This window comes from Spodoptera frugiperda, chromosome 27 (genome assembly GCF_023101765.2).
Source record: "Spodoptera frugiperda isolate SF20-4 chromosome 27, AGI-APGP_CSIRO_Sfru_2.0, whole genome shotgun sequence".
NCBI lineage: Eukaryota > Metazoa > Arthropoda > Insecta > Lepidoptera > Noctuidae > Spodoptera > Spodoptera frugiperda.
Window position 1 is genome coordinate 7,815,283 of NC_064238.1, and position 24,966 is coordinate 7,840,248.

The 24,966-nt window shown below is 36.2% G+C and overlaps 1 protein-coding gene across 2 annotated transcripts; it reads right to left on the reverse strand.

Annotated features, from left to right (window-relative positions):
• Positions 1-1,080: 1,080 nt before the first annotated feature.
• LOC118263792 (delta-sarcoglycan) lies at positions 1,081-10,760 on the reverse strand. 2 transcript variants are annotated; one of them, XM_035575964.2, is made up of 6 exons: positions 10,603-10,760; positions 3,103-3,384; positions 2,699-2,888; positions 2,180-2,372; positions 1,978-2,101; positions 1,081-1,905 (listed from the first exon to the last, which is right to left on the reverse strand). In XM_035575964.2, the coding sequence occupies exons 2-6, from the start codon at positions 3,340-3,342 to the stop codon at positions 1,717-1,719; spliced, it is 936 nt and encodes a 311-aa protein (XP_035431857.2). In that variant the 5' UTR covers positions 3,343-3,384; positions 10,603-10,760; the 3' UTR covers positions 1,081-1,716. The 2 variants fall into 2 exon arrangements, with proteins under 2 accessions (XP_035431857.2, XP_035431858.2); XM_035575965.2 differs by lacking the exon at positions 10,603-10,760 and adding an exon at positions 9,826-10,549.
• Positions 10,761-24,966: the final 14,206 nt, after the last annotated feature.

The window sequence follows — 24,966 nt, forward strand, 5'->3', positions numbered from 1 at the left end:
TATCTAATATATTATCGGGATCTTCGCATTTATCGGATTACAGGAACATGGTCGTTGATTGGGTGTCGTTGTAATGTGTAGTTTGCATATTGTAACACCTATTGCCAAGTAAGACCAAAACTTTACTCTTAATAATTAAGTTTACTCTATTTCTGAACGTGAAATCATGAATATTCTAAAAATGTAACAAAAAAGCTGCACTACCGCCGCAAGCTGGAGTTAGCTAATTACTCAAACAAGTAAAGCTCCACAGTATTGAATCGAGGACGTGTAGCAAGTAAGCAAAATTCTAAAGATGCAATCCTAATGTTGCCCCTCGTTAACAGCGCGGGGAAAAAAGCGACAGAAACAAAACGTTGTCGTTGCGGTTTCAATTAGGGTGGTCGGCGGGCAGCTCTAATTACCGAGGACGCGGCGCGGTGCGGTGCGGCGTGGTGTGTGGGCGACGGTGCTGCCGTCCACTGCCGCGCGAACCACGCGACTCGCCGCGATCCGATGCGGTACCACTCTAATCACTCGCTTGGGATTTTAACCCGAACAGATATTTCGGAATTAGCTTATTTATGATATTTCGAATTGTGCTCTATGATCTAGCAGATATGTGCTCTATAGCATTGCAGATGTACCTAGGTGTGTCATTTGTAGTTAGATCGATTCTTGCTGAGTTAAGATATGAGATTATGAAGATTATGAATTTTAAAGTTTGAAGCTTTCCATTTATTGAAGTTTATAATACCTTGTCCTCAAATGTTTTTAATAAATTAATACCTTTAAATAATCCGTCCAGAACATTTTTTAAATTAATTATTGAATATAATGTAATGAAAGACAGGTTTAATAAAAAAAAAATACAATCATTTTTCAATTACGAACTAAACTACCAGATCAGTAAATCAATATTTTATTAACAATTCCAAATTCGTAATTAAACAAAATGGCCTGGGGCAATTTCTGATACATATTATGCGTTCGAATCGTCTTTACTTTTACTGTCGATTTCCGACCTCGGAACAAATAATGTAAAAGTTTGTTTGGTTTAAATATGAACATGAGATCACTACACTCAAAAATAAAACTACATTGACAAAGGAAAGTAAATTAACCTTTATAATATAAGCAAACATAAATACAAGAGACTCGGGACAGTGAGTGAGATGTGTCGACTTTTGTTTTAGTCGCTAAAAGCAACTACATCCCAGTTTTGTTCACAATGCATAACGTAAATGAACCCATTACCCTCTATTGTTGTACTACAATTGTTTACGTAATGTTTGTTACTTATATCTTACTTGTATGACTCTTCAGTACTTCTATTACAAGGCATAAGGCGCTAATCATAAGAGCTGGTAAAATGCATTCATTTTATCAATTACGTAATTGACTAAAAGTGCTATTAATACTAGGCATGGTACGTTATACTACCTACTTATATTTAAATACATCACATAAATGCTTTAAGTTTTTTCAATTTACGATTTTATAAATTCCAATGTGCAAAATGTAAAAATCTTTTCTATTTACCAATTTCATTTTAAAATATATAACATTTAACAATACTGTGTAGATTTAATTTAACTAACATTTGTTAGTAAAATATTTATGGAATATTTTTTTATAATTTCACCTACTTACTTATCACTTAGGCTAGTTTGGCACTATGGTCTGTTTGGCTATGAGGTGCATCACTATCACTATACACTCGGCTATCTTCGGGCATCATCGGCAGAGCTCGGTGTCGTCATCGCGCGCGACGCATGGCGCGTCCGGGGCCGCCAGGAATAGTTTCCCCGTTGCACACGCACACAACTGGTATACTTTCATGCCCCTTATATTTTTATTAGGCTTGTCAGTCCTAACAGCTTCTTTTAAATTATTGATCACTATATTTTGAGCATTGAGTTTTATCTGAAATCATACGTCTTTATTAAAATTATGAAATATTTTTTATTAATCATCTATCGAATTGATTTAACTTACGTTACCGACGACGGAATCTAATTTGATGTTCCCATGTGAAGTTATTTGTATATTTCCAGCTCTGCTATCAATGAATATGTTTTCTGGTGCCCTTAAGTCCAAACGTCTTGTCAGGGATTCCAGACTAAAAAATATAAAAAAGGATTAGACAAAAAAAGTTTGGGGCAGCTAGTGTCAGTACATTAAAGGTCATTGAACCTACTGCAAGTCGAAGGCCGGTGGTGCTCGTACTACAGGTACTTGGATAGCAGTCTTGACATTGACCCCGCCAGGTCCATCAACAGCCAGTGAATCAGAGAATATCCGCACTTCGTCCCGCGACGCAGAGAACACGGGGCTGCCTCGTGCATCATTCACGTGCAATGCACGACCGCTGAACTCAAGGTTATCACGCTCTGAAAATCGGAAATAACTCTGTTTAAATTGTTGACAAACAACTCTTGATTTTAATGCAGAAGCTTCGACTAAGAATGAGAACCGCTACGTCACCTACGACAATTTAGTTTCGTAGTGGACGTAGTTCTGGCAACGAATATTTTAGACCCTTTTGTAAATGTCATATTATTGTTTAATTGATATTATTGACGCCTTTTTCTCATAAAGGTAGGCAGAAAGGTACCACATAGTACGACCCTTGTAACATTATTATTCTTTGTGTAATACACCCAAAAAGAGTAAGAAGCTTGTATATTCTTAAAATTAAATATATGAATGTACTTACTGATAAACAGCTTCGAATAATTCGGTTGGTCCGGCTCAGCAACCAGCACGGTGAAGTTGCGATGTGAATGGATGGAGATGGGTTGCGCCGTTTGTGAGGTGATGGTGGAAGCCACCAGGTTATCCAGCACCCAAGTCTGACCGTCCACATGGATGCCACCTCTCACTATTCTTATGGGACCAACACCATTCTGAAATGGAAAATTGTTCGATAATCATTTATGTTCACGAAAATACATATATTTCTTGATTTTCTGTTCAAGTTTATTGTATAAAAAATAAATAGCTTTAACACGGTTATCGTCACTTTATTCATTCGTTGTCATTTTACTCAAAAGACGTCCTAAATTTTAGCTGAAGAGCGTCTATTAGATTAAACTTTCAAAATATAACTTTGAACCTCACCATAGTCAGTTTTAAAGCGCCAATAATCCACAACGTAAGACCAATATTAAGGAATATGAGTAGCATTAAGAAGATCAGTATGCTGTACAAGGTGGTTCTTCTCCAGCCCTTCGTGAAAGTTGAGGGAAGGCAGCCTTTTGAGGAGTTGTTCTCAGAAGTGGCAGTTGCTGGTGGATGGTCACCAGTAGGAGTGCAACCCCACCCGTGAATGACATTCGTGCCAGTATCCTCTACACTCATGTTTTTGTTCCTCGGTCTTCTTTCTTAGAATCTTCTATGAATCTGTAACAATGTTTTTGGAGCAATTAGTGAAAGCTGGTTGTTATACATTTGAAAAGTACTTATTTTTATATGCAATTTCAACTATTCCGTTGATCTTATTTAATTTCTTGATTTGATCAAAGTTCCGTTTCGTAAGTCTAGTTTTCATTACGTGGTATTTTGGTACATTAGTATTAAGGTTAAAAGCCTAGATGTGTTAGTTGACAGGCGTGCGTCATCGTTCTAGAGAATTGAAGTGCAAGATATAATAATAGTACACATTTGTTTTGTAGTATAAAATTCTCTATCTGCTGCAAAAATCCGAGAATATCGCAGTATTTATTGGAGATTTTATAGCTGTTTTAGTACAAACCACACCAGGAGACGTCTAAAATCGATATGTCATGTAGGACTTATGCAAGTGTTGGGCCCAGGGGCCCCGGATTGCCACCTGCACCCCGGCTTTGTTTTACGACAATACTGAACTTGTAAAATAACATCAATAATTCCAAACTTCTGTGTAAAACTTGAAACCTTGCAGATTTTGGCCTTTGTTTTCATTAACAAACTTAATTAGGATTGTGATGAATAATTATCGCTGCCAAATAAGGTTTCTCATTAATACTAACTAGTCAATTATCCCTCACTAATCTCCAGATGCAGTTGCAATACCTACGTACATGTAACTTGTACATCAACTCAAGCTCATACATCTCTGGTGGCGAAGTGAGTGTGTGTGCCTGTATGTAGCGTTTGCCTGTCCCATTTACAATACATTCTCTACAGCGTGATTTTTCAATTAGTTGGCTTGTAATTGAATGAAAAACAAGGTAGGAGCGAGACAAAAGTTGCAGATAAAGCGCACAGTACTAATGAACGGCGCACAACGAGCACCCACTAATGAGTATAACACTGGAGCTTTTCGAAAAACATCCATTAAGTAGGCCGAATGTTGTTATTAACTGTGCACTGAAATCTACACAGTTCATTTACTAGATTGTGAAGATGTTTGTTCAAGATGTCTGCAGAATTTAAAACAAAAAAAGCTATAATAAAACCTAAGTAACGGGTTTTATTCATTCACATTCGATTATCAAGCAAGGGGTCTCAGTTTCTATTCTTAGTTCAGGTATAGCATAACAGCAAACTTTCTATTAAAATACGCGACGTTATGTGTTTGTTCATTTCAATGTAGTTACCAGAATAAAATAAGACATGTAGGTACAGTCACATACAAAATAGAGTAAAAGTATCGAGTCAATTAAAGTGCCAGACATACATATGTAGGTACGTATTTTTAGTAGAGTTCCATGCTCTCTGGTTATATTAAACCTCTTTCGTACATTGTGATACAGATTAGATGTGTAAAATGTTCATCTTATTTGTCTCATTTTAAATCTTAACACTTTTAAACTTTCATCTTTTGTATTATTTGAATTGGGTTTAAAATTAAACATGAATGTAAAATAAGTACATTTTAATATTTACCTAACGTCGTTATATCAATAAATAGCCTACAAGTGGCCACTACTGTCCAAAGGTCTCTTCTCACAGGGAGAAGGTTTGAGCATTAATCACCACGCTTGTTCAATGTGGGTTGGCGATTTCAAACGTATAATTAGAAATTATAAGCCCAGGTTTTCTCACGTTGTTTTCCTTATCGTTTGTCAGTGGTGTCTAAATAATCTTAGAAAGTACATATAACTCGGAAAAAGTCACTTGAAGAAGCGGGCGTCTTAAACCAACAGGGCAAAACAACAATAGTAATATAGTGTGCATTTTAATACAAAAGGCTTTAAATTTAAATTAACGTAGATATAATTAATTTTATTTGTATCGTGACCGATGGGTAATTAATATAATTTACAGTGACAGATGTATTTTCGTATTTACTTGCGTAAGTAAACACTTTATTTGTTTGCTACAAATAAAATATTTTAATAAGGTTATTTGTTAAAGATCACGTAACTCGATTTCTATGTATTCAGTTGCATCGTTAGTTGAGTGCTGCGAAGAGGTCTCTAGTTCAATACTGGAGACGTATACTATATTGCTTTTTTTAGATTAAGTATTATGTATTTGCCAGCAATAACACGAAGTTCTCACTCAAGAATACATCCAATATTTTTACTGATAAAAGATATATTTATTTTTACCTTATGTATCAACAGGACAAAAGAGATTGTCAATGATTAATGATATCGATGTTATGCATTGTTTAAAGAAATATTCGTACAGTATCTGTGCGATATTCATACAATATATTTTTAGATACATTTTTAATAAAAACACACCTAATTTTCCACTTTCTCAATTCATTTAATCAATTCCTAATTATGATAAAACTATAAATCAATAGAAGTATTCAGGTCAGCGTAAACAAGCGAGTTTTAGAAGCGGTGTGTAGGTACTTCGTACTATCATTTGTGAATCGGTCTTGATCTTGACTATGAATAGAACACCAATACTCTACTATGAATTCACGGTGTAGGTACATAGTGACGACAGCGTCTACTTTTTGTCAATTTATAAACGCCAAATTTCCAATTTGGGGAAATTTATTATTATCATGTTTTGCCATTCGAAATTAAAAACTACCATATATTTTGTTTTTTTTTACTCACTTAAAAACTTTGCCCCATTATGATTTTCTCCTGTGTCGTGGGTGCGTTAACAAACATACAATTTCACATGCACATGACATCCAGACCCGAAACAACAATTTGTGGATCACACAAAGAGTTGCTCCGTGCGGGAATCGAACCCGCTACCCGTTGCACGGCAGCCAGTTGCCCAGCCACCGCGCCAACCGTGCAGTCATTAACCAACCCTGCTATTATTACAAAAAATGAAAAATAGTTATCTTGGGAATTAAAGTCGAGACCCATAACTCTACTTGAGTTTGTAATCATTAATTGCACGCTTGGCTAAGTGGTTGTATGATCTACAAAATTTGTTTGCAACAAATAAAATATTTTAATAAGGTGATACATTTATACAAAATTACACGAAACTCGATTCCTATGATTCTTACCTAATTTAACCTTATTTGACTGGACTATTATAGATTAAGTATTATGTATTTGCCAGCAATAACACGAAGTTCTCACTCAAGAATACACCCAATATTTTTACTTACATATATTTATTTTTAACTTTCGTAGAACTGGACAAAAGAGAGTGTTAATGATTAATGACGTGATGTTATGCATTGTTTAAAGAAATATTCTTACGGTATCTCTGTGATATTCATAAAATATATTTTTAGTAAAACTATAAATCAATAGAAGTATTCAGGTCAGCGTAAACAAGCGAGTTTTGAAACGGTATCTACGTACTTCGTATTATAATTTGTGAATCGGTCTTGATCTTGACTATGAATAGAACATCAATACGCTGTGTTAAACAACTCTACTATAAATTAATGGTGTACATTCTTGCTGTCTACTTTTTGTCCGTTTATAAAGTAAACAATATGGAGTAATCTATTATTATCATTTGGCATTTGAAATTCAAAACTCCCTGCTACTATTAGGAAAAATGAAAAATGCTTTACTTGCGAGATCCTTGACTCTATTTAAGTTTGTAATCATTAATTGTACGGTTGACTAAATAGTTATATGGTCTACAAAATTTTGACCCGGATCCCGAAGTGATGTGCATTTTAAAGTATTTGTAAACGCACCCACAACTTACTCAGAAGAAAAGAGACAAAAATATTCTAAGACATGCTTGCAGTAACATGACAAAGGTACAAAGAGTACCTATACTAGATATATTTCGTTCGATTCGAGTTTATATTAGCTGGGAATCTTTCCAAAGAACAGTTCCGGTCCACTTGCATCAAATGGTTTCTCTGCCCCGTTTATAATTTATAAGCTATGCCCGAAGTGCTCGAGGTCAGCTGTCTGTTCGATACGGAATGTGGTTCAGAGGTGATTATGAAACTGAATCTTCATTTTAGCTTTATTATCTAAGTGCGGAGTTTATTGAGAGTTGAGATATTCATGTGTTGTGTTGTTAGGGAATACGGTAGATTACTAATTTTTATTTTAATGTCCGTCTTGTAGATTATTTTAAAATATTAGACACATATTTTTTATTTTCTAACGAAACAAATACTTTCGAAGATATGTCGATTTGAAATATAGCGTGACTTCACTTCTATGTAGATTTTATAAGTAGAAATGACATATTTGCTCCTACTTCTAAACTTTGATTCAGTATTGTTATCTTACATGATAAAATAAAAAAAAAATACAAAAATACGTGTCTAATATTTTTTCAGTACCTGTTAATTTTTCATATCCCGTCATCATCCATATTGTCTGAAGGTTTGTAAAATTAATATCATTAGTTAAAGATGTGTTTCCGAAGGTAAAATAAAAACTAAGACTAGTAGAAAAAATACCTAAGTACCAATTGTCTGCAACTGGACTATTCTACTGTTCTACTTACCTTTAGCTTTGTCTGTGCGTTCAAAGGAAAAAAGTAGTCTTTATGGTACATAGTTATTTATTTTCATTTCTTATTATTTAAGTAAGTATTCTGTTTAATCCAGTTTATTTAGTATTATGTTACTGTTTATAGTAATTAATTGATGGCAGTAAGTTTACCAATTTGAATTGACAGCAGTATTTATTCGTATAATCTTTGTACGGTCAGTTTAAAAAGTATAGATATCGATAGTGAAAATTTGAAGAAATAGGAAACTTTATTTCTATCTAAATATTTTGTCTTCATGGTTATATATTATAGACTAGTTCTTCTAGCCCAACCGGACTCTGCGGACTGCTTAGCGGATTACCGGGGCTCCGGCTCAAAAAGCAGGAGTAAAAACCTGGTGGTTTTTAGTCAGTAACAGCTGATAGTCCCTTTCGCCTCACCCAAGGCGGTAGAAGTCATAGGACGATTTTCCACCTCAAAAAAAAAGCAAACCTCCTTCTAATTGTCACCAGATATAAAAAATCACTCTGTGGTAATGTGAAACAAAGACAAACAATGTCACTTTCACTTAATTACAATTTGATTGATCAATCTGCCTGTTTATCTCTACATTCAGCTTTGTGTATTCTTATACAATGAACTTGGAATCTCGTTGTCTACTAAAACTAAAGAATCAATACAGACTGCAACTGTTAACTTATTAAGTTCTTAAGAAGCTGCAGTCCGTACAATTCTTACTTAAAATAAGGAAACAACAACTTCATAAATCCGCGGATATAATATACATATGTATGTATACTGTTGTATAGTCAGATGAATTGATTATGCTTGCAACCCCGCCTGTCTGACCCATTTACATTTTTAGTTTAAAATGAACTAACAAATGCGTTCAGAGAATAATTATGATAGACTAAAACCAAGAAATGCACTCCAGTGCTACATTTTTGATGACTGAACATTATAATTTGATTTTAAATTTTTACTCTGTTGTGCAAACTAAACTAAAATTAAACTGCAGACGTTATTACTATGTTATGCCCTCTAGTATTTCTCGTTTCTTTGAAGTTTATACAGGAATTTCTTTGATGTAATATTATGTATTAATTTAATTAAGAAATAAAGTGTGCTTTAGCACTAATAGATTCTTGTAGTAGATGAATTTTATTAGTTAAAATTTTATGAATATTTTCAATGTTTTTAATTTTGATGTGATGAATCTATTCTTATATTGCTTGAGTAATATGTAAATATAGCTTTGTGGCTGTAAATAATGTACAGGCCTAGAGTAATGGTTGTCCTGTATTAGAATATCCTAATTTCAGATGATGGTACTTGATAAGTATATTATACGTATCATATTTAGTTAGCATTTATTAAAATATTTCAATATTATGAAAATATGTTCGATTACTTTTAAAACAAACAAATGCGTATGCGTATATGTACGACTACATAATAATAATAATTTGGCGTAAAGAAGTTTAAACAAAGATGTCCTTGATGGGACGTTTCACCCTATCTATTCAATATTATTTGTATGTATTTGTGTTTCTGTATTATATATATGTGTCATAGTCATTTCTTATATCCCGTGGTTAGTCTAGTGCGTTCCTAGATCTATGTCATGTCATAGCTTGTCTTTACAAGCTTTTCACCGTACAATGGCCCACTCTAGTTGAGAATGTTCATTCCTTTATATCTGAGGTTTACCACACTTGTGTCTTAGGCATAGGGTTTGTTATAGTGATCTTAAAAGTTAGAACTAAGGATTAAACAAAGCCTTGTCTAATTATGTAGCTAACATTATTTGTCACTTGCATAGCGGATATATTAAATCTAGGTGCACCTGCTACAGTGTAAATCATACATGAAAAGTAATTAACCTGTTTCCAAATGTTCACTTACTTTTGGTTCATCGGGTAAAATAAAGTTACAAATTATTTATAAACGAACTCGTTAAATTAATAGCTATTTGGGATTGTGTAAAATAAAAACATTGCGCGTAGTCAGACATACCGTAGTCTCGTCGACCGCTGTGGTTAACGCCTGGCATCGAGTATGCAAATTGTATGATAGCTGTGTTTTACGCACTTAATTAAACACATGAAGCACACAGCTAATGAACTTTATTTTAACGTTAACTTTTCACTATTTCATTTGCTGTCGGGCCATTAAAACCATAACTTTCCCAAACGTAACTGTGTACGCTAAACTGCAATATTTCCAAATACGAGCAGTCTCAAAGCAAACAATATCGTTTATATTAATTGAGCGATGCGGCCGGCTGCACCGGGCGTGTGCTGTGACTGAGACTAGGTAAATTCATAGGTGGTGGAAGCAGCACTCGAAATATCTGGCGCGAAGCGAGGTGAGGCGGCGTGCTCCAGAATATAATATCAGGCAGTGGAGTGGCCTGCGCTCGACTCGCGCCCGGCGCTCGGCGCTCGCCCTCAGTGCGCCCATGCCGCCGTCGCCGTCGGCCCTCATAATAAACGATATAGTGCGAAAATAGAAGCGGAACGAGTATCGCTGTGCTCTCCACGTAAATAAAATACCGACGTTTGCAGCGTTCCTGTCTCTAGCTGGCCGCGTTTCTGTTTTATGAATGTCAGTAGGTACCAGCACGGCGATCGATCTGACGCCGATGGTTTAAAAATAAATGGCGCGCTTTATCCCACGTCAACGGCAGAATTTGTAAACTAAGCAAATTGGCTTTTGTGTCACATTTCCAGTGACAAGATTCAACGTCTACACGGATTTACACTGTGGTTTTAATGCACTTTTCAGATTTACCTCAGTTCGGACGTTGTAATTATGAGCATCACATTTGGAGCCGTCACACGACACAACAACTGCATCAACACAACACACGTACACAAGTAGAGGGCGTGTGAGCGAGCTGTCTGCTCCAGCGTCATAACAACACTGGCATGCGCGAGCGACGCCGCTGCCGAATCCAGCTCGTTTTGAAGTGTTGCATTTTTAATCGGGCGCCTGTCTCGCGCGGGACATAACTCGACAACGCTCTGGATACAGCTGGGCTCCTCTCTATTACCAAGTCTAGTTAACGTTAACGTGTCATTAACTGACACGTTCATATAAACCTGTAAATAATTAAAGCGGACACGACCCTGACAACAGTAATTACCTCTGTGATACCTTCCTCGTACCGCGCCGCGCACCGCCGCCGCCGGTCTAACGTTCTTGAGATATGACTATTGAATTTGGAATATGGCAGGGCTGGCTCATCGGTTTGTGTGTCGTGTCGTGTTTAGATGCTTGTTAATTATTCATTCGTTTCCTTGTTCCAAACGTAAAGTTTGCGATATGCAGAGTTTAGAAGAGCTATGAGCATCTTATAACTGAGCAGCGTGTAATATTTGTTTTGTTTCAAACAACTGGTCAAAGCAAACGTTTGGAATAAAGAATTCGTAAACACATTTTGATAGTCAAAACTTTATGTAGGTATATTTACTTTTACGATCACGACCGTCACACACCACTGTCTGCCTTCCAATATAAAAGAGAATTCAAATACTGCTTAGGTTCGACATAAAAGTTTACGTGTCCATAACAAAGTAGCGAGCGAATAATAATCCGGAATATTTCATGTCCTTTTTTTGGGGATTTTTGAAAACAGCGATGAAATCATATTGGATGTCACTGAATGTTTTCATGGAAGTTTTATTGAGCTGATAAATGTCAGCCCCGAGGGACACCCACGCCGGCATTTTTTAGATAAGTATAAGAGAAAAGGAAAATGTTAGTGAAGTTCCCAGATTGTTTTTTGATAAAGAATACGAAGTACCTGTGTGTATGTGTTGGTTTCATGATTTGATATTGTTTTATAGACATCGCAGAGTATAGTTAGTATAATTCATTCATAGTTGCGTTGAACGTTCTAAAAAGTGCTCAGTTTTTCAATGTTTGTTAGTGAGATGTTTGAAAAAGAGAGCAGCAAGTACGATTTGTTTCCGAGCCGCTTAATTCAGGCCCCGCTCCCACTCGATCCTGTTTTAGGAAACAATCCCCGTGATCCCCGCGTGATGCTGCATAATGTCGCCGCTCCCGAGACCCCGGACCTACAAGCTATTATCAATTTAAATAAAAGTGCGCTCACGACACAGTTAGAAAGAAGAAAAAATATTTAAAAGGCGAACCATCGTGTAATTCTACCTTATTTTAGAGCTTCTTGTTTCCAATGTTCTACCGGATCATTTTAATTTTTATTGATCAATTTAAATGTTTAAGATATATTTGCTAATTTAGTTTCTACATGTAAATATTTGCAAACTTAATTAATTCAAAGCTTCAGACATCAGTTTGATAAATTAGGAAAATAAATATTTTTTTTCTATTTTAATAGGTTATAACTTACTTAATCCATACGTTGTACATATTTATTTATTTTTAAGTTTTTATTTCATGTAGATTGTAGATTTATTTAGTAAATTTTAGTAGATTAATTTAGTAAATATTATGCTTCATTTATTTTTATTTTTCATAATTATGTTAATGTAATTGTTATTATGTTTCATTAATAAAGTTATTCAATTAATCAACATGTCGTTAAATCTATGAATAGTAGGTAGCTGTTCATGTAGAACAATATCGGCCTTGAATTGGGTAGTAGCGTCGGCGGTGAGCGGTGAGCGGTGAGGCTGCGGTGTCGGTGAGGCGGCGGCGGCGCGGCGGCGGTGCGGCGGCGTTGCGTCCGAAGCCAAAGTTCTCCATCATACCTGCGTCACTTGAAAATTGAAAAACTTTCGCAATGCCTTTCTTATGGAAATAGTTCGCGTTTACATTTGAGTGAGTTGTCATTGTAGGGATTCAGCGCGCTGTCTTATTGAAATAATAGTTGACTATGAGATCGTATTACTTGGATGTGGTTGGCAAATCGCGAAGTTTCAACCGCGATAAATTAAACCGGGGTGTGTTTATTGCTCACTTTGCAATCAAAAGCTGCGTAGATATTTTAAGGATAGCAAAATGCAAAGCATCGCGATAGCTGGTGTAAATCCGCATGAAATATTGATACAGTTTCGTGTAAACGTGTAACAAATGCGGTAATTTAAGCCACCTGCCGGCGCGCGGTGGCCGCTCCGCTCCGCTCGCTCTGCTATGCACCACTTTTGAACTGCTTACCTCATATTGCTGCGATTTTACGTTGATGCTATTTTTGTTCGAGCTATCGATTTTTGCACAATGATAATAGACACCATTATTGCCGCCATTGTTAGCGGAGGTCACGTGGTTCATTAATAAAGTGTAGTACTTTTAACTTCAAATGAATTTTATATTCACTTCACTAGTGGTATCAGGTACTAATTAGCGCCAATAACTTTGCCAAAAATGTGTACTCTATTTTAACAATTTTGCAATACAATTATCATCTGCTTGATCTTACCATGGACTGCAAATGATTTATGATGATGGAGTGATTTATATAAACGTTATTTATTTTTATATCTTATTAGATAAAAGTTATCAAAAACCTTTATTGTGCTTTAACTTTTTATGCCGCGTATGCATTTGGCTAGACTATTCGCTTAATCCAACACTCGAATTTAGTCTCATAATAAACGTCTACTTTTAGAAGCCACTAGACATGCAAGCATGGTCCACCCTGTTCCTATTTATAGATATGTGAATGTGTGTGTGACCATTCTAGTGAAGTAGGGATCTAAGTAGTAAGAGAGTCCTAACTAAATGGTAGCCCCAATTAAAACGGGAATAATATTATTTACATTTCATATAAAATAGGGCAGAGTTTATTTAATGTAAATATTTTGTATGATGCAAAAGTATTTTTATGCAGTAGCATGATAAAGTTTATTTAAAATGCGTAGTAATATACAGTAGCGTATAGTCCTATTAGTTGTTTTTTCTTTTATATTTACAGTAAAATAATAAATTCGATGCCAATGGAAAGCAAGTTTAATGTCTCCTTGAAATCCTAATAAATAAAAATAATGGTATCTAAATAGTTCATCATCATCAGTCTCCACTGTTCAACAAAGGAATTTCTCTTAAGAGAGGGGCGATTGTCACAATCTTTACACTTTGCAAACAGCAAGGAGATTGCAATAAGATCATCAAAGGTTGACAGCAAGCCTGCTTGCTGGTTACCGACCCTAATAGAATAGTCGCAGTAACCTATTAAAATAATTTGTCACTTAATACGCTACTAACACTAGATATAAGCTATTGTAATAAAAGATATAAGTTATAGTATTAACCAACCTGTTGTCCGAAATAAATGCATTATAATTTTAATTTATTTTAAGTAAAAAAAAAACGTCTTTTACATACCCATTATTAAACATTGCAATACAAAATCATGGTACAACTGTAAGTTAGTAATAAAAACATCAACACAAGTATGGGGTGTAGGACAATATTTTCCGAGACTGTACACAATGGGGCCCGGACTTAGGGGTCCTCCTAACATCTTATTATTTGTTCTCTATCTACTCCTATTTGAGTGTACACGGACCGGCTTCCCTGTTGATTTAGGTTCGATACCGGAGTGAGAACTCTTTAGCTAATATTTCCGGTTCATTAGCTCCTTACAGTAATTTGATTAGCTCAGTTTCTTTGGGGATACAAATGTTATTTTGAAGGTGAGAAACACCTTTTTGTTTTGTTTTTCTAAATTTCACTGTGTTATAGATGAAGTAGAAGGAAGTGATTTTATATTGAAAAATTTTCACTGAAAAATGGAATAAGTTATCACTTTTTGCTTTTAAAAATAGAGCTAGAAGTACGTCATACGTGTATCAAGTATTTTGATATCTCAGTAATAAATAAGGGTGGCGCAAGGCGGAGTCAGTCGGAGGTCCACTAGTAATGGTGCAATCATCTAATGAATGCTTCCGGCCAGATAAGCTTCGATTAAATGGTCTCTTTATTGCTAAAGGAAAGGCGCGTTCCCTTTATGCGCCATTGAGATATCTATTTTAGTACAAAGATACGAGAAATATGATACGATTTAAAAATACATTGCCAATACGAATGGTATCGTGTTGATATTGGCTTGTTTATTGTGGAGAAGAAATTGATATTGCATGTTGTATAAGGATTTTATATCTTTTGTATGTGCAAAGGATTCGTATATTTCATTCATGTTTCTATGAATCATCAATTATAGGATTATACGTTCCGTAGTAAATGCGCGATCGCGATTAGATGCAAGATAGTGGGGAACCACAGATACGCGTGTACGAGTAGGTTACTCTACAATTTATCGCTTGCATATCCTTTCAGCGGGTAGATAATGACCGCAGTAAAACGTTTAAGCACGGAATAACTGCTGCTGGAAGCCGTTATTACAATATTATGAATGGCTTCCCTCGCGCCTCGCACCGCTTCTCAAATACTACGCGATCGTAGACCCATCAGGGTCAACTATTTACGAGTACTCCGTAGCAACGTCGTAGACTTTCGTAGCAGTGCTACGAAATTAGGAATGTTAATTTTTTAAACTCCTTGCTTGCTTTTTTTTGTAAGTTTACTACGTGGTCAATAGTAGCTGTGTCTGTACTTTGTTTTTGAATAGGCTCTCCTACTATTAATTCTGTAGTCAATTTACTTTTATTACTTTTTTACGTGTTTACAAATCTTTTTAAAATATGTATTAGATTTCTCCTACATTACGAGTTAAAATAAAAACGAATGAACACACATTATTTTTAAATTATTTCCCCTGAAACATAAAAGACAGCGACTGTAGATTGTTTTTCTAACTGAGAAATTGCTCTGGGATTGAATGCGCAAACAAAAAGCGATTTAACATCAATTTAGTATTGCTGGAATTACGTACCTACGTCTTTGTACGATGTAACACAGTGTGACTGGGGTGCCTTACAATGTATTTCGTAAATGTGAAGTAGAAAAAATATATATTGAGATGCCTTTTGAAGCCCAAGTTAATTATCTATAGCCATAGCTTACACTTAGGATTTTTTAATAAGACCTTTGGTATTATTTACTTTATTTTATTTTGCCTTTTTAATCCAGACGTAAAGACGACGGCGGAGTACCAATACTAATAACCTAACTGTGACACCCAGACCCGAAACAACAATTTGTGGATTACACAAAGAGTTTTTTTTAATTAATCGGAATAGTTAACTTATGTATGAAAACTCAAGAAATGAAACATTTTTCAATTTGTTTAAATTTTGGACATTTGTCAGTTAGGAGGTATTGGTATTTTACGGTCGATTAACGTTTTGAGCTTCTCACTGTGTGATATATATGATTAAAAGGCTCATGCCATATATAAATTGTTACGAACTAAAGAAGCCGAGTTAATTATAATTAATGTTAGAACATGCGAATTATGCAAGTATGTATGTATGTATAGTCGGTATGACTTGCGTTATGCGTTATGAGTAGTAGGTAGACTTCCTCTGCTTTCAGTGTGTCTCGCAAGAGGATGCGAGCTCTGGCTGCGCTCCGGGCGACGCAAGTAATTAGCACCGCTTTCCTTCCGCTCGCTCAGGGTACAGCGCCACCCCACCACGCGACCTCGGACCCCTTGCAGTACTCCGCACCTCAGTCATACTCGTTACCCCAAGTCCCAACATATTAGATACTAACGTCTCTTCATCATACATCTAAAAACGTCATTATAACAATACTGAGAACATTCATTTGTTGTATTTCTCTGCCAAAACGTAGAATAATTCGTAATATAAAGAAATGGAAAAATATCATAAGGGTTCACGTGAAACCGTTACATTTTGCTGTCATTCGTACAACAAAGAAATTCTAATCAGTGTGTTTTCTGTGAACGAGTTTACCAGACGCTCTAAAGTATCTTTTTAGTTGAAAATGCAAGACCTTTTGTGTCACAAAAAGGGGAAAATTAATCTAATTTTAGAGGATACTTTTCTTGTTCATATTCAAATTGTCATCGCTCTTTAAATTCCTCATAATCCGTCCAATTCTGAACCGTCGAGCGGCGCCCGGGTCGCAGTAATCAAGACGGCTTCAGCTGGATTTCATTCCGCACACCAGACGAGCGGACGGCTGTTATGGTTCATTCTTGAAAGATAAACGTTATTAATAAAAATAAAACGCAATTATTATAAAAACTAGGATAAAAGCCGCCGGGAAGTTATCCGTTTATTAAAGGACTTCATTCTAAAATCATACGGCTGTGTAAACTGCACTTGCACTACATTAAATCCAGTGAAACTCGACATGGTGCATGAATGTGTTGCGCATTTAAAAAAACTCATTACAGGCGGCAACCGGCGCGCGGACGAGTGGCGTCTTTGAAGGCCCGCGCCGCTACTGCGGTATTATTCCAGATTATACCGGCTTCCATACAAATGAAATCTCGCTTAAACCCACTGCAATTTCGGAACGAGAAAATAAGGCTCAAAAGTTGTTTTACTGCACTCGCACTTTCTCGAAATTCTTTTGAACTCATGGGTGGGGCGTTTAGATTAGTGACGCTCTGTCTGTATAGCTGTATTGACGAGACAAACGACAAACAAACCTTCATGTATCTACCTACTTGATGTAAATAAGAAATAGTGAACCGAGTGTGTGAATTGTATTTGAAACATGCACGTAACTTTATCTGGTCAATTTGAAGTGGGTCTAAGTGTAGCGAGACCGCTTCGAATAACCATTACATATTTAGTTAGTATGTCCTCGGGGACTGCGCTTGCGGTTCTTGCCATTAGCGCGATTGAGCACTGGCTGACCGACCCCTGCTTTGCTTATAAGTCCGTTGCCAATACTTTTGACTTTACAAAATACTATTTAATTTGTATCTTGTTGGTAAGTGATTCCGTGAAACCTTCGCGTCGATACATTTATTATCCTCGTAAGGAAGTTAACGTAAAATATCGATGCTTTGTTGGTTGCCGCAGCTCCGGCTCGTATAGATGCAGATGAGCTAACTATTTGTCTTGCCTGATAGCAGGGGCTTGATTAAACCGTGAAACATTTAGCGGGGTTCACCTGCTAGGCTTATGGGGAGCCCTCGACGTAGTTCAACACCCGGCCTTTGTAAATGTATTAGTTTTTATTCGCGTTCATTATTATCCTTGCCAATGTAAAGTAGGGTGAGTGGGCATTTAGTTAGTTTGTTTACGTTAGCTATTTTAAAAATAATCGCATGGGCACAGACACGGGGCGAGCGCTCACACAGTGATTAGGACAGATAAATGACGGACATTACTTGTAATGAATGTTTAGGTGGTCGTAATCGCATCGCGTAAAGTGTCGGCGCCATTACTTCACAGCTGCTGTTGCCGAGATATTGCCTCAAGCACCATTTACCGTTTGGCGGGGATTTATCCTTCCACATACTGAAGGGACAGTTTTACATGCTGAGATAAAAATTAAACGTTTCGTTTTATTGAGGGATTTTGGAAACTACTATTTAGAAGCTTTAAGTTAACTTTTATTTGAATGTTATTAATATTCATTAAACATTTATATGAAAGGTTCATACGTATTGTGTGCGTTTAACTTCCCCCTCAATAATATTTACATTTCGGAGTTGATTATAGATCCGTATAGGGAAGAGTAAAAGCAGTTAACGTTCGGTAGGTGTGCCGATGGAGGAGTCACAATTTCCTGCACTTAACAACACAGGAAGCAATTTTGACGAGTCATCAAACGACGGACACCGATTGACGTCGACGAACATCAGCCTATCATTAGCTACCGCCTGGAGACAAATTAGGAGCGCTGCCTTTATTATAGCAGGTGGGCATTAGTTGCCGAGTAGCGGTTTAAGTTTGATTAAGGAAAATTAAAAGGCGTCCCTGCAAGTTGTTCCTTTTAAATGTACCCAAGTAGTCGCCAACAAAAGTCTACAAATCGTTGGTTCTGTCTGCGGATGCCGGCGTCGTCATCAAAGTTTGGGAATTGTGGCCATCTGCCGCGCGCCGCGTCGCTCTCAGATTACCACCGAGAGCTTCCTTTAATCGTTTTATTAATACGCCGACAAATCGTTTAACTGCCACTTGCTTCCGCTTCGTTGCTCATTTTACCGGATTTTTGATAAAGGTAATTTCCTCTCGGTTTTGTTGGAGTTCCAGTTCAGTGTTCTGACTTAATTAAACAGCTTGCAATAGCTTCGAGAGACATTCTTAGTGCAAGTATGCCTCTACACACTAGGCAACTAAGAGGCAATGTTCTTCCGAAACAAGTTGTTAAATAAAGTTTTTCGCAGACCACGATGTTTCTAGACTAATTTATGTAAAGTTGTCAGTAAATAACCGTTAAATATTCCAGACGTGTACCTAACAGGCGGCAGTGTTGCGACGAGCTAGTTCCTGGTGGCCAGTCTGGCAGCCGCCTGCCGCCTGCAGCCCGCCGCGCCTGTTATTAGGGCCCGTAAATAATACACACTGTTAAAACACTCGCCTTGTTTTATTTACAGACGCTACGTGTACAACTCACCGAGACCACATAAATAAAACAAGAGACAGCCTACCTATTTAAATCTTCACTTGTTTGTAGCGCGGGTCCTGTAGCTGTAAGTATTATAGTACACAGCTTACTGCATTGAATTGCATATGAAATACAGATACACGTACATTAGGACAGCAGCGTATGACAGGAGAAGTGGTGTTGGCGGCGCGATGTGCGAAATTGACACCCGTGTCCAGCGCCATTGGCTCTGATTGGATTAGGTTCGAAGCGGCGTCGCACGCTGATGCCGAGCTCAAACGTAAAATTTTACGTGACCACTTTCCAAATGTCGCCTTTCGTGACGCGATTGCATACTTGAACGCCGTTCGACTCGTCCTCTGCAGCTTTGATCGCTCACTGTGCGCCACAATATTATGTAAATTCAGCAAAGCCAGCAATAGAGCTACATTACTTACCTATTGACGTTTCGCCGCTAAATGTACCCTTCTGAAATTCAATTCCCAGTATCGTGTCTTAGAGCCCCGCGGATTATAGAGTACGATGGTCCATTTATAAATTGATACGACCGCAACATTTATATGAACTGTGTTGTGGCAATATTTATTGTCTAGAAGTGTATAAGAAATTCAAGGGTCCTATAGTGAACGCGCGGGTATTACGCCGACTGTGATCCTCTTACCTTGATGGTACCGCTATCGAAATGTTTTGTTGGACAGACCACGAGAATGCTTTTGTATACTTTGTCTCTCGTATTTTATTTAAGTATCAATCGGAAATAATAGAATCGGAAAGTACAAATGAAAATGACCGATACAAATACATATTAGCAATGGAAATGGATTTATTCTCGTGAATGTAGGTACAAACATAAATTTAAAGTCAACCGATGCAAAGCCATTTTTGCGTTCTGTATGTAATCTATATTTTCTTAATGCCCTCCGCTTATTCTTGAAGCAAAATTTATGCGCCATTTGCCGCTCCATGACTCTTTTCACGGGAACTAAGTACAACTTTGACTATATTTAACACATTTTTGTACATGACCGACCGTATGTGTGTGACTTAATGCAGTGTATTTTATTGCAAGCTTGTTCAAGTTCCCAGAACCGCGGCGCCGGCGCGAGCTCTTTGTGCGGGACCATCTAAATCTCATAAGAATGTCGTAATATCCACATCTCATTACACGTAACTTTGAAGAATTATGACTTGGCAAAGTCCTTTATTGGAAATACCTTCACCGGCCTGAAATATTGCTATGTCGTGAAGAGCTAACATTTCTAATTAGAAATTCTTAAGTAAAACTTTATTAAGTTTTTACTTACTGCAACGAACCTAATGAAAATGCCGCGCTGTCAGTCGCGCTTGCGCACATGCCTTCTTATACCAATCTAAATTAAATAAATTATGCTCGGAAGCGATGCCCTGGTTTTATGCAGTCTTTATTAGATATTTTCATAAACCTTCAACGAATATTAGCTGTTTAATTAGGAAGGGTATTTAAGTTTATAGCTCAAAAGATGGGCACTGTTGTTAAATATTATTTGTTACGCATTGTGTAACTTGGTAAACATGGGCCAGTGCACACAGATACCGTAATATTAGTGGTTCGAGTGAGCTCAGGTATATTGGTGCAATTGTGTTTGTTTGTTCAAGAGGTCAATGTTTGATTTGCTCGTACATTTTTATGAGTTATGGATTAGGTGGGTCCGACATTGTTTGTGGTTTTCCTCTAATTGTTTACCAGTGGAATATAGTTCGATGCTATTTTGCGTCAGAGTGAAAAATTTTACGAACGTTAAAAATGAGTATGAGCAAACTGGTAGGTTAGTTTCGTTCGAATGGCACGTGTTATTTGGGGACAATATTTATGTGAATATTTTCCGTCGGCTCGAACGGAACGTAGACGCGATACCTCCGTCGTTACCAGTGCATTAGACGTCGTGCAAACAATTACATTACCCTTGCATGCATAGTTTGGCACGGAACCAACGGGCACTACCACTCGTTGAACACGACCGACTATTTTCAGCTGTTATTGTATGTTAAATTTGAGTTTATGGCACTCCTTACCGACTGGCAAATCGATACCCATTTTACGATGAACGGTGAGATACGCAAAGTAAAAGTTGTTGCGAGTGAATCGAAATGCGCTGTCAACTCTCCTTTGTGTTTTAAATTCGAGATACTTTTGTATGAACGGGGAATTTTGTTTTTTTGGTCGTTTATTTTGGAGTTACATAAAGTTCCAATTACTTTGTAAGATCAAACAAACATTTGCAGTTCGTTTTAGTTTCATTAACCGTACTTTGTTCGTTTAACTAAACGTATTTTGGACTTCTCTTTTCTTTTTGGTTACAGGAAAACAAAGCGTGGATAGAGAACATCAATCAACATTATCTTTTTATTAAGTTATTATAATTTATTTCTACAAATGCATCTATTATAAGGTTTTTGTACTTTAAAAGCCAAGTAAACAAAATCATAACAATTGAAAGTAAAGTAACAATCATAAACAGAGCAGCTTTTGCATCGTATTATTCAAAAGATAGCCGAAGAAGCAGTGTTGTATCTAAAACAAAGAGATGTTAAAGAAATGGAGGAAATAATTTAGTTCTTTGTCTTGGCAATATCGAGCAGACAGACTGGTGCCGGCGGCCATCGCGGTATTAATCGAGCCAAAGCTGATTATGCACTTGTTTCTAAAGTTGTCTTTTTGACGATTCCATTTCATTCCTTACCGAGTTTAATTTTGTAAGCGTCTTAAGTTTTTTGCTATTGTTTTGTATGGAAGGTGAAGTTTAAGTAATTTGTTTTATACAAATTATTGGTTTCTTTCTTATATGTGTGTGTGGCATATATGTATTGTATGGGTGGACTTTTGTAAAATGGTGTTGGTTATCGTAATTGATATAGTTATTTGATTTATATTTTACTTTATCGATAAGAAAATAAGTTTAGAAACGTGCAGGAGGGTAAATCAACATCATCATCAACAGCCTTATAAATGGCGCACTGCTGACCAAAGGCCTCTTCCTACACGGAAAAGGTTTGAGCATTAATAACCAAGCTTGCTCAATGCGGGTTGGCGATTTAAAAACTTCTTTTTTCAGCAAAATGCCAGGCACAATCACCTCGTCTGAGGTGGGAGGATCCTTCTTTTTTAAGTGAACTTTACTCTGAATTCCCTAAAAGGAGAATAAATATTTTGCATGAAATAATAACAGTAATAAACACAAACTTTTAGTTACTGTTATAAAGTCTCTTTTAAGTAAGTTTCTTTCGTTAGTTTACTAGCAGGAAAGAAGCCACTTATTTGAGTAAACACTTTATTTTAAGGTTTTAATACTAGCGTACTTCACTTGAGTAAGTTATTTAATGAAGCTATCAAACAATTTTGTACAATTTTCTTTTATTTCGTACAATTTATATAAATCTTTATAAAATATCGTTTCATTACGTTTGTAAGATGTAATCGTCGAATGGTTGGCTTTATAACCGTAATAACTAACTTTGTAATTGAGAACTGAGTAAGTATGCGGGTTGTATTTCACCGTCGATCGATATCAGTAGCCTTTATGTTCGTAATCGTTTTTGTAGGTAACTAATTGATAGATTGGCTTTGTGTATAAATGGACAGTTTTTGTTGAAGGTTAACTAAACAATAAAAAAAAAATACGTAGGTTCTAGGTTTCGGTCAAAGAAGAAATCGATACAAATTATATTATGGGCATTTAATTTTAAACTTGCTACGGGATTAATTTTATTTATTTGTTGTTTTTTACCTGTTTTTTATTATTGTTGTTTTTTATATTAATTTATTATATTAATTTTAATTACCGTACTATTTATTTTAAATGACTATGTCAACATTACGTAGATTTAAATAGTATGTATTGTTCGAATATCTGTTTATCTATGTTTACACGTATTAGTATAGCCAGTAGAAGATTAAAGTAAGCGGTTTAATGTGGACAAATGTAACATGATTGCATTCATGTGTAGCATGCAAACGGCCATGTGTTGTAGCACTTGTAGCTAGAGTGCTACGCCGTAGCATCGTAGCGCCGTAGCTAGCCCAAACCGCCCAAATACTCGGGCGGCTTTAAGCTGTATTTATATTTAACGTCTCGGTCGCGAATATTGTTTCAAATAAACGCCTTACGTACTCTAAACGTACCTCCACCACATTGAGAGTAGATTTTTTTAGTTTCAAATAATATTGCATTTTACTCAGTATTCAAGTGATAAGTTTAGTTAATTTTAAACCGTATTTCAAATAGTTTTAAGGTTACGTTTCGCATTTCTTCGGCTACGTGTGATTAATCCCGTTATAATATGGGCCCATTGGCTAGAGTACAATATAATATTTTGTGAAACAATGAATATCTCTAAAAGAAATATACACACCTACTTACATTTCATAAATCAAATAAAAATACTGTTCAAAGTATTGTTATACGAAATAGTTCATGCTTTACTAACCATTATTCCCCTTGATTGTGTACTCAGCCTAAGAGTTAGGCCGAGCGTGTGGCCAGCCTACAGCAGCGCGATTTGCAAGATCCGCTCTATCACCGGGGAACACACCCGGACAGTTTCCACTGTTTTACTCTTAGTGTGTGAGTTTAGAGACATGTCGGTAAGGATTCGCTTACATTTTTATTAGAAGAAGTGTGAGTACTAACATTATAATTGACAATATTCTTGCTGTTATCACTTTAGACTTCATTCAATTTTTAAAAAGGAATATATATTACTAGCTACTTCCGCGCGGTTTCACCCGCTCTGCTCGACTCCTATTGGTCATAGCGTGATGTTTTATAGCCTATAGCCTTCCTTGATAAATGCACTATCCAACACAAAAAGAATTATTCAATTCGGAGCAGTAGTTCCGGAGATTAGCGCGTTCAAACAAACAAACAAACTCTTCAGCTTTATAATATTAGTATAGATGATGTTCATTACTTTGTTTTGAGTAGCCAACTCAATCTTTTGCTTTTCAATCGAGTTATTCAAACAACAAACCAACACAGCTAATAATAGAAGTAATGGTACGTTTACTATAATGACAATTTGCAGCATGTCAATTCATGCGAATCTAATGCATGTTTACTTTAGTAATAAGTCACACATTTGATAATATTTTCCCTAAAATATATTAATACATATTTAAAATAACATAATGTTAATTTTTGTTTGAACGTAAACCCAAAAATGAAGCCTAGCTGCAAGCTAAGTAATCTTTTCTCATTTTCAATCGAATCTCGAATCTGAAACCGAAAGATTGATGTCTCTGGCAGGTATTAAATTCTCATTTAAAACAATCTTGACTGGAAACATTCGTAGAATTCGTTGATTTGCTGCCGACTGTCAAATTAATATTTAATTCAAATTACTAATAACCAGCGTGTGACGCAATTTAAAATTATATCGCCATTTTGAACCTGACGTTATTATAGTCGACGGTACATTGCAACAAATAGTTTATTCAGAAGTAATTTCGTAATTAGGGGCGTACCCGTAACCACCAAATACCTATACAATGCGATTGCGACATAAATGCCAATTGTCGAATTGTGATCCGTGTGTCGGCATTTATTGCATAGCACGTCTGTAATTTGCATACGTTTGAATACTAAGTACCGGGAACGTCATGGTTTGAAGCTACTTTAATTGAATAGTTCGATTTATGTTTATTAGTTCTACTTTGTGTTTTATTGTTAAATTAAAGGTTATTAACGAACACTGTTA